Below are 10740 nucleotides of genomic sequence, written 5' to 3' on the forward strand. Positions count from 1 at the left end.
CTGTACTGTATGTTGCCAAGGAAACCTATTTTAGGTTGAGGATGAAGTGACGAGAAGCTCTACAGAGGTTTACAGTGCAGCTGCAAAAGGAAACAGTTTTTTTTCTACAAGTAATCAATATTTGTCTGTCTGTCTGTCTGTATGTCTGTCTGTCTATCTACACATCCATCCATCCATCCATCCATCCATCCATCCATCCATCCATCCATCCATCCATCCATCCATCCATCCATCCATCCATCAAGCAAGGTTGCATTGTACATCGTATGTTGTAATGGTAACTGTAATGCTGAGGAAACAAATGAGGTAGAGATGCTGAAGTCAGCAGAAATAAAATGCAGAATGAGAGAATAGAAAGGGAATCACCTTCTCTGAAGTGTGTGAGAGCTGAGATAGAAAGAAAAAAAACGTGAGAAAAAGCACGAGAAGGGAGGTGGGGGGGGGGGGGTGAGAAGACTACTAGAAAAGGAGAGAGAGGGGTGTATTTCTTCCACTCTGTTTTGGAAGGGAAGGACTTTGACGTTCAGCAGCTGGGAAGCACAGTGGGAGAGAGTCTTCATGTTCCTCCTCCCATGACTGAGCGCTGTCTGTCTGTATCTCCAGGAAATACTGCGGGTCGACACTACAGAGGACGAGAGAATTGGATTTCAACAGCGCTGTCCGCAGACAGGCAGGGACAGGTGCTGCAGGAGGAGAAAGGAGGAGCAAAGACACGCCGAACCGCTTCAGAGGAGGAATTCTGAAACAGCTGTCCAGCAGACGTCCTTCCTGCGAGAAGTAAACCCTCAAGGGCAGAGAGAGAGAGAGAGAGAGAGAGAGAGAGGGAGAAGACGAAAACTGCAATACGCTGCACCACCCAGAAGCTGACTAACAGTTTGGGTCAAGGCTCCTCTAGGACGGCAAACACAGAGCAAAGAAAACAGGGACATTAATCTGCGAAGACACACGAGCAGGTAAAAATAGATATTGCTGAATTTTTGCAGGTGTGTGTGCTTGATCATTAATTTGTATATGTTGTATATGTACATGTAGATGTCATTGAGTGATTTCTTAAAGGGTGTGTTGCTTGAGTGCAACCTCTGATAGATGACATAAGATTGAGAAATTGCTGTATTCATGGAGCATGTGGCTGTTATTTGCTAGTTAGGCTTGTGAAACCTCTTTCCACTCGTGCACATGGCTGTCATTGCGACATGTGAGATTTTGGTGCTGCAGAATATGTCGAGCAAATTCCTACACACCACAAAACAAGGGCTGAGAAGCGCAAAGCAACCCGACACCTGGCTCTTCTCCGTTCTTCAAGCGCATACTCAACTGTTTGACCAGAAGAGAGCTTCTAAAAATTCCTCAGATGCATTCCTCTGTCCAACAGAACTTAGGAAAGTCAACTTGACTTGTGCATGCATAAAGCCAAAGACAATAGCAGCTTGAGAACTGAAGCATTGGAGGTCGATTGCAGGGTGTAAAAAGCATTAAGTTGAGGCACCGCGGTTCCTCAAAAAGCAGCAGCAATCCCAGAGTGTAATTTAGGGTTGCTTTATGTAACACACTGGAAACCTCGAATTGGGCCGAGTGCAGTATTTGTCTTTAATCATTTACAACGTTGTCCAAAAGGGTCGTTTGTGGTTGGAGGAATTTGAAAAGATTGAAAGGTTAGGCCTGAAACACCCAAGAGAGGAGGAAAAAGCTGAACCACCCAAGAGAGGAGAGCTTGACCAGCTCAGATGAAATAGCCATGTTTGCTGTGGGAGATTGCACATATAAAAAGAACAGCCAAAAACATCCAAATTATGCAGATGTGCTTTAAATACAGCATCATCATCTGCAGCAGCAGCAACTTCTTAGACGGGGACCGGGTGGTCGGGGTTTCAGCCAAAAAAGGCTATGGCTAAAACGGCTCAGAGGGAGAATCAAAAGCGGCACAGTTGCGGGGCTGAAGAGAGTCTTAACACATCTCTGTCTGCAGTGTGAATGTCATCATCGCACTTGTTTAGATCACCGCTCACACTAATAATAATGTGACCCACATACTCACACGTGAGTTATTTCCTGAGTGCCAACAGCATGCAATAAGATCCGTCTTCAGACCCCCGCTCTTACCTCTCACCCCATTTGATCTTTTTCTGTCTCATTCTGGCATCCTCAGTCTTATTTTCTCACATTTTGTCATATGCTTTCTCATTAAATCTGTCTCAGTGTCAATCTGGCTTTTTCAATAATATTTAGTATATTTTCTTCTTTAATTCAGAGATATTCTCACTAATTCCATCTAGTTCAGTCTTAAAGGGATAGTTGACCCATGGAGATGTTCACGCCATGTCCTAATCACTGTAAATAAACTCTGAATGCTTTCGAATTGCTCTAGTGTCACTTTGATGTCATACACCGATCTGTCTGCAGATCAAGTCGAACACACCTTAAATCTACAGTGGTCAGGTGGTACAGTGGTCAGGTGGTACAGTGGTCAGGTGGCACAAGTCGTAGCTCTCAGAAAATTACAAGTAATACAAGCACATGAAGGCTTTTTACATTTCAGAATCATTACAACACCTGAACTCACCTTCTGTCATTGCAAAACTCTATGTCTTTCTTCTATATTCAGTCTAATTTATTCAATCTCAGTCTGGAATTTTTAATGACATTAAGTCTTCTGACACTATTCTGGCACATTTGGCAACGTTCAGTCTCATCTGTTTTCTTATTCAGTCTCATTAATTCCATTTAGTGCAGTCTTAAAGGTATAGTCCACCCAGAAAAATTATATTCTGTCATACTTGCTCAACTTCATGTTGTACCAAAACTGTATGACATTCTTTCTTCCGTGGAAGATATAAGAAGATATTTTGGTAACACTTTACAATAAGGTTTCATTTGTTAACATTAGTTGATGTATATTAACTATCATTAACTAACCATGAGCAATACATTTGTTACAGTATTTGTTAATGTTAGTTAATAAAAATACAGCTGTTCATTGTTACTTCGCAGTGCATTAACTAATGTTAACAAATACAACTTTTGATTTTAATAATGTACCAGTAAATGTTGAATTAACATTAACAAAGATGAATACATGCTGTAGAAGTGCAGTTCGTTATTAGTTAATGTTAACTCATGATGTTATCTAATGTTTAAGGTGCAGTCCGCAGTTTTTCCTCTTTGTCGCCATCTCTGTTTGAAATCTGCAATTGCGGTTATTCGCGGAATTATCAACTTTACGTGGGTTGTGCCTCGACATGGCACAGCGCGGATGAATCCAATGTTTTAAGGAGAATGTGCGCCTGTCAGTCGCCGCGCCGGTGTGGATACTGTCATTCGCAATCACAGATTCTACTTTTGGAAGTATGACCAACATAAGAATTTTCACCGGAAAATTTCATCTGAACACGTAACATCCACTTTTGTTCTGAACAACTAAGGGGGGGGGGGAGTATAGCAGTAAATTGCGCTGATTAAATCTAACGATCGCTTATCATATCATGTCAAACCGTGAAAATTATACTTTGTTCTCAAATTGTTAATGTTAACAAAATCAGCATTGCGTAACTACATTTAATGTGTATTAGGGCTAGTTCATTTTCCATTTCTGTGCAGTCTAATTTCTAATTGCCAAACCAACAATTAATGTTCCATAGAACTGGTTCTCTTTAAAATACAAACACATGTATCTGTAATCTAATGCATATTTAAAACTGGAATATAATCTAATTTCAGTCACATACAGGTGTCATTACCATGGGCCCGGTTGCAGTCTCTTTATTTCTGTAGCCTCTGAAGTCTGAAGTCTTTTGCATTTTACAACGGGTGAATCTCCAGTTGTAACTGGTGATTGTTGTTTGAACCTTTCTGGATCTGCCATCAAATTGATAAGTTTAATTATATCAAGTGCTGTGAGAAAATGATATAAACCTCCACCTCCAACATCCTGACACACAATATAGCCTGTTAACCGGGACATTCTTTATGTGTAAAGATGTGACGTAATGACGCAAAGAAATGCTCAAATTTCCAGTAAATTCTAATCTACTGTAATTAAAAACATTATTACAAGCTTACCGTTTTGAATCGAGCTAAGGCAAGCAGATAGTTTTGAACACTGGCTGGTTATGCACTTGCTCAAAATTTTTTTTGATAATTTTTAACCCAAAAAAGTTACGGACTGCAGCTTTAACTAATACAACATTGTAGTGTTACTGATATTTTTAGGATTTCGTTTTTTTCATTTAATGGAAGTCAGTAGTGTTTGGTTTGCAATGTTCTTCAAAATATCGTTTGTGTTTTGCAAAAGAACGAAATGAGGATGAGTAAATTATGACAGAATTTTCATTTTTGGGTGGAATATCACATTAATCAGTCCCAATTCACTCCCATTTTGTTCCTCTTCTGAATGGAGCTCAGGCTTGGGCTTATTCAGTCTGTCAGATGAGAGACACGCTGCCGACCTGCTGACATGCACTTCTGAGGGGTGTGTGATGATACGTCCCCCCAGGGAATGGGGGGTAGACAGATCTATCTCAGCAGGGGCGTCAGGGCACTTGGAAGTGCAACATTTGCCCCTGGACTCATTCCAGATCTAAAATGAAGGCAGGATATGGCCCTGAGATAAATCCATATCAAGAGGGTGTGAGAGGCAGCTGCTCAACTTCTAAACCTCAGCGTGGTAGATTGTTGCACTGAATGGCATTGTTTGTTATTGTTTAACAAGTCATGGCATTGTACAATTTATTCAAAGGCATCTCACACCTGCTGGGGTTTAAGTTGAAGACTAACCATATAGCTTTAACCCTAAGCCCTTAACCTAACCTAGGCATTATTTAGGCTTCCCTCTGAGATGTATTCGCCCCGGTCCAGGGGTTCACACACATGCTTGAACTTTTTCATCAGTGTAATCATCAAGCACATTTCTAGACATCGCTGTTTATGCATCTGCAACAACACAGATTAAACTCAAATGGGTTAAATTCAGTGGTATATTAGTATGATTTATATTTTATTATAGTATTTATTCATATTTTGTATTAGCCTTTTCATATTTTATATATTGTTTCACATATTAATTCTAATTCTGTTGTTTTTACCATTTTTAATAGATTTTTATATAAATTTATTTATTTGTCTTTATTTTTTTTTAGTTCTTCAGGTTAAACCTACTTATTTCAGTTAGTTGCAATATTTCTAATTCTTGTTTAAGTTTAACTTCTTTTTTTAACATTATTTCAGATTTATTTCAATTACAGAAAGACTGTTTTTAATAGTTTTAGTTTTAGACAAAAATGACAACACTGCTTTGATTTAAAGAATAAAGTATAGAGAGTGGGTTACTGGATACACTGTAAAAGAAAATGTACCTCTCCCAGTCAAAATATTCTAGTGACTGGTTACATCTACAATTTTCAATTGGCCCAAGTGAAATTCTGTAAAATAAATTGAATGAATTGTTGCAATAGTCTGTTAACATTGGCTCAATGAGAAATAATATGTCAGACTAATTAAACAATTTAGATGTTATCAGTTACTAGAAAATTTTGACTTGGGGGTGTATTTTTTTTACAGTGTATGGTTTTACAAAGATTATGAGAAAGTTGCAAAGAGGAGTCCTATCCGGAGACAATCACAGCTCTGACACAAAAAGTACTGCAGTGTTCCTTCTGTATTCTATCCCCTAACCCACCCATCACAACTTTCTGCATTTTTACATAAAAAAAAGCTGTTTTTCAAATGGGGACCAGAACCCGTCCCCAACAAGGATTTTGGATATTGCCATCTTTGAGGGGACTTCGTTACCCCCTGAACACACACACACACACACACACACACGCACGCACGCACACACACACACACACACACACACACACACACACACACACACACACACACACACACACACACACACACACACACACACACACACACACACACACACACACACACACACACACACTTTCCTCTATCACTGACACACTCATGCAGTCACACATTCTTCAAGCCATCCCAATGATGCCTGTCACATTTAAAAATAGTTTTCCGTTCAGTGGTCCAGTGAGGTTTATTTGTGTTTCACTGCATCAGTGTCCAAAAATGCTTTTAAATCCCTGTTGAACTCGCACAGCAACCTCTGAGCTGGTGCAAAAAGTGCAAAAACACATCGATTGTAAGATGATCGGAACAATGCCATTCATCCAGATTACAACAGACTACATCTTTGTCAAGGATTGTCCTTCTGCTCACCTTCACCTTGCTCCTGTTGTTTATCAGCTGTGATTTGTTAGGACGTTACCACAGGGGAGTCGTGTATTCCTATGAAAAGGAATGTCTAGTGTTTTGTAAACAGTGTCCTCCCGCACTGTCTCTAACTGGGATCTTCAGGGGATGTGGAACATTGAGCCGTGACATCATTCAGACTGTCATCTTTAGTACTTTGGTGGCTCCGTGTTATCAGATGGCAATGCCGTGGTATTTTAATATACAGTGGCCTCAAACCGTATTTGGACACAGATGATGGTTTGATATTTTAGTATACTTTATTTTGATGGTCCACTTTTCTACTAACTATAAGTAACTTTGCAACTACATGTTAACCAACTCTCATTAGAGTATTAGTTTACAGTAGTGGACTGTTCGGTAGGGTTCTGGTTAGTAGAATAAGTTGACATGTAGTTGCAAAGTGATTTATTGTCGGTAGAAAGTCTGTTAGGGGAGCATACAAGTAAATTGTTAGCAGATATTAAGCAGACAGTCTACTAATACTCTAGTAAGCGTTAGTTGACAATTGCATGTAATTGCACAGATAATTAGCTAGTAGAATGTCTAAACTGGACCGTCAAAATAAAGTTTGACTGTCATGGGCATGTCAAACATTTAGCATATCAATTAGCATATGATGAGCATGGATATACAACGATCAAAATCATTCTAAATATAAAAAAATAGCAGTCCACACCACAACTATAATGATAACAGCACAGAGAAATTATATCATTGGAATCACTTTCAGAACGATTTTTTCCAGCTGCAATTAAAATATTGACACCCAATCAGAGTCTATTCTACTTGAGCATTTAAAGCGGCAGATGATATCGTGCATTGGTTTGTACACTAATATTGTCTTTATAGTTATCATTCTTGGTGTGAACAGGCCTTTAGACATGTATTAGACATTATAAAATCACATGCCCTATCTCCAAAACCTGCCCTCCAAACCCCTTTCAGAATAATACATTAAAATGATTGACATGCAGAGAACATTTCTGATTGGCTAAGTTTTCTGAAGGCCACTTGTTTTTCTTAGACTGAGATGCTTATGATTCCTCAAAGCTCATATTTCAGTGATATTGTATGTGTTATTAAAAATAATTTATTATAGCACCTTTATTATGTTTTTGCATCACCATACTGAAGATACAGTCTTGCAAAAAGTTATCTGTTGAAATGTAAAGGGCCTCAGGTCTTGAACAGTTTAGAGAAGCAGGTCTTAAAGGAGTGAAAGGACATTGGGCTCTGCTGCCGAGAGAATGTGGATGTTTTTTCAGTCGTACATATTTGGCTAGCCGTGGCCCGGTCGCAGCTTTAGAGAGTGTTTGCAGTCTGTCGTTGAGGGTCAATGTTTAAAGGCCTCTCAAAAGGAAATATGTCCATAAATGGCAAGAAGTCTCTCTCTCTCTTATGATATGTGGTCGCCCCTCTTTTTTTTTCTCTCTCTCTCTCTCTCTCTCTCTCTCTCTCCTGTCTTTCTATACTTACCCTCCTCTCTTAGCCTCTCTAAACTCTCTGCAATTTCTACTTTATCTCTAGAAATCCTTTCATTATCTTTAAAGCTTCTTGACTCGTGTGGTGTTATTTAAAAACATGTTAAACATCTATCTATCTATCTATCTATCTATCTATCTATCTATCTATCTATCTATCTATCTATCTATCTATCTATCTATCTATCTATCTATCTATCTATCTATCTATCTATCTATCTATCATCTGTTAGCAATCTTGTAGCAATGTTCTTTTAGTATTCAATTATTATAGTATTTATTAATATATTTATTAACTTTTATTTTATATACTTTGTTTTCATTGTAATATTATTCATTGTAATTATTTTTTTTATTTTTGTCAGTAATTTTTATTTGTTTTTGTTTGTATTCGTTTTTTTATAACTAGCCTATATATATTTATTTGTATTTAGCTTACATTTATTTTTTATTTCAGTTTTAGTTTTACTTATTTTAGTATTTCAACTTCAACTTATTTTAATTTGTCTACATCCAAAAGACAGTTTGAGACAGAGATACATATTTTCTTTGAACTCTCTTTGCACGTTCCACAGAAAGATTACAATCAGATACTTAAGATATATGTGAAATTTACTTTAACATTTAAACAAATTAAATATTGGATTTATGACTACAATAAAGCTCTTTGATGCTGACTACAAAGAAAACTAAATTATTTCTCCATCTATCCAGGTAAAGGACATTAATTCAAACATCGGAGCTGGATTATCTTCAATGAGGATTGAGGACACATTTAAAACAGCTGCTCTCTGAGAATGTAACCCCTGCCCTTTTTACTTTGTGAGACTCCAGCAAGTTTATCACACAGCTGAGGAGATCTGAGCTTCTAGAGTGGTCTCGGTTCCTTCCAATACACACTGGACTCAAAGCAGGGATGCCTGCCAAAACGCCAATCTACCTGAAGTCCAACTACAGTAAGAAGGGGAAGAAATGTCGTCTGAGGGATATTTTATCCCCAGATATGATCAGCCCACCTCTCGGAGACTTTCGACACACTATCCACATTGGAAAGGGTGGCGAGTGCGATGCCTTCGGAGACATGTCGTTCCTACAAGGAAAGTTTGAGCTTCTACCAGGGAAAGGTGGCCCTACTCGACCTCAATATGGCATCCACGGGGAGTTCACAAGAGCTAATAGTGCCTCCGATGCGTCGTGTGTCGAAACTCCATCGCCCGTCCTGAAGAACGCAATCTCGCTCCCATCCATCGGGGGCAGCCAAGCACTGACACTTCCTCTGATCTCCACCACCGTGTTTCCCATGAACCAGGACCAGTTGTCTGAGCCATCTACTCCTCAAGCCAGTTCAGAAGATCTGGAAATCCTGCAGATGGAGACCCTGCTTCAGTCCATCAGGGTCTTCAGGAGTGACCCCAGCCCCGTCCCGGAGGAGGACGAACCTTCGATCGACCGCATGGAGATGCCTGTAAAATCTCTGGCAAAAAAGAAGATGCACAGCAGTGAAAACAAGCTTGAAACGTTTTTGTCCGTCTTTGTTAATGGAAACGGAGATGCCAATGGGAACTTTAACAATGGTAACAACAGCGATTCAGTCTTCCAGTACGAACAGGAGATGTTCGGCATCAAGGGCGACTGGGCGGACAGAGATAGCGGCGTGGAAGAGGGTCGTCTATGTGATTCGGACTTTGAAATCTCCAAAAGCAAAAGCCAATCACAGGAGTCGCTCACACAAATCACAGGATCCCTATTCTCTCTCGAACTTGACTTGGGACCATCCATTTTGGATGACGTACTCAATATCATGAATAAGCCGGTGTCTTAGGTCGTGACTTTCACAGAGAACAAAAAGGGAATCTATTAGTTATGAGCCCATAAACATGACATGGCAATATTGAACTGACGAGGCTGAACTTTCTTTCCCAGAGTAAGTTTTTTTGTCTTTAGCTTCAGGGTATCTTGCACACCTTGTTTTGCAAAACAAATAATGCGACTGACAACACAGCCTTTGTGCCTTTTAAGTTGCATAGACACTGATGTTGTATGCAGATCAAATGAGGCTTATTCTTTTTACTGTTCTTCATGCACGACATCCACATCATACAAAAATCAGTGTGATAATGTGTACATTTCTGCAAACATATACAACGCTCCCACCACAACATCCTTCACGCACAGATGTGTTTAGACTGACATTTTCATTAACCACACTACCAAGCCTTAAAGGCCTGTACCTACAGCATATATGTTTTGACGTTGTGAAGCTAAATGCGAAATAAATAAATGAATAAACAAATCTCTTTTAGATTATTATTATTATTTTGTTTGATTATTTTATTATTCTTGTTAAATTATTTTGGAATGGGGAAGACTGGGGCTCAGTAACTAGAAGGTCAAAAGTTCAATCAGATGAATTTTAGTTTTATCTATTATTTTTTGTATGTTGTGTTGTGCCTTATTATGGGCCCTATTTTAACGATCCAAGCTCATGGTCCCCTTTTTCTAGTTTAACGACGGGAAAAATGGTCGGCGCATGATCTAAAAGGGTTGTCCCTATTCTCTTAATGAGTAATGGATGTGTTTTGGGCGTAACATGCAAAAAAAATCAATCAGAGTCAGAGTTCAGAAAGACTGCAGAGAACAAACAGATCTGCTCGTGCGCGAGGTTAAAGCGTGCAAGCAGACCATCTAACAAGCCGGATCCCATCCCACCATATCTTTATGTACACAATATTAATATTTACATTGTAATCCTTTTATTTTTAATATTTGGCATGTTTGTGTGCTGCTGCGTGTCCCTGTGTGTGTAATTAGCAGAGTGTGCACACGTTGTGGACCCGCCTGTAGGTTTACATTACTAACGCGCTCTATAAATAACCAAAAAAAAATGTTGCGCCGGACTTTAGACCAGGTATTTGTTGGTCAATGGCGTAGTCTATTTCAGTAGTTGCCTCGAAATACTAACGCGCCAACAATGCGCCTGAACACACCTCGTTTA

The 10740-nt window shown here is 39.1% G+C and overlaps 1 protein-coding gene across 1 annotated transcript; it reads left to right on the plus strand.

Moving 5' to 3' along the window:
• Positions 1 to 492: 492 nt before the first annotated feature.
• Positions 493 to 10057, plus strand: cdc42ep3 (CDC42 effector protein (Rho GTPase binding) 3). Its single transcript, XM_079635100.1, has 2 exons — positions 493 to 953; positions 8460 to 10057. The coding sequence occupies exon 2, from the start codon at positions 8662 to 8664 to the stop codon at positions 9565 to 9567; it is 906 nt and encodes a 301-aa protein (XP_079491226.1). The 5' UTR covers positions 493 to 953; positions 8460 to 8661; the 3' UTR covers positions 9568 to 10057.
• The last annotated feature ends 683 nt before the right edge of the window (positions 10058 to 10740 follow it).

Source organism: Phoxinus phoxinus, assembly GCF_949152265.1.
Source record: "Phoxinus phoxinus genome assembly, chromosome: 14".
Lineage (NCBI taxonomy): Eukaryota > Metazoa > Chordata > Actinopteri > Cypriniformes > Leuciscidae > Phoxinus > Phoxinus phoxinus.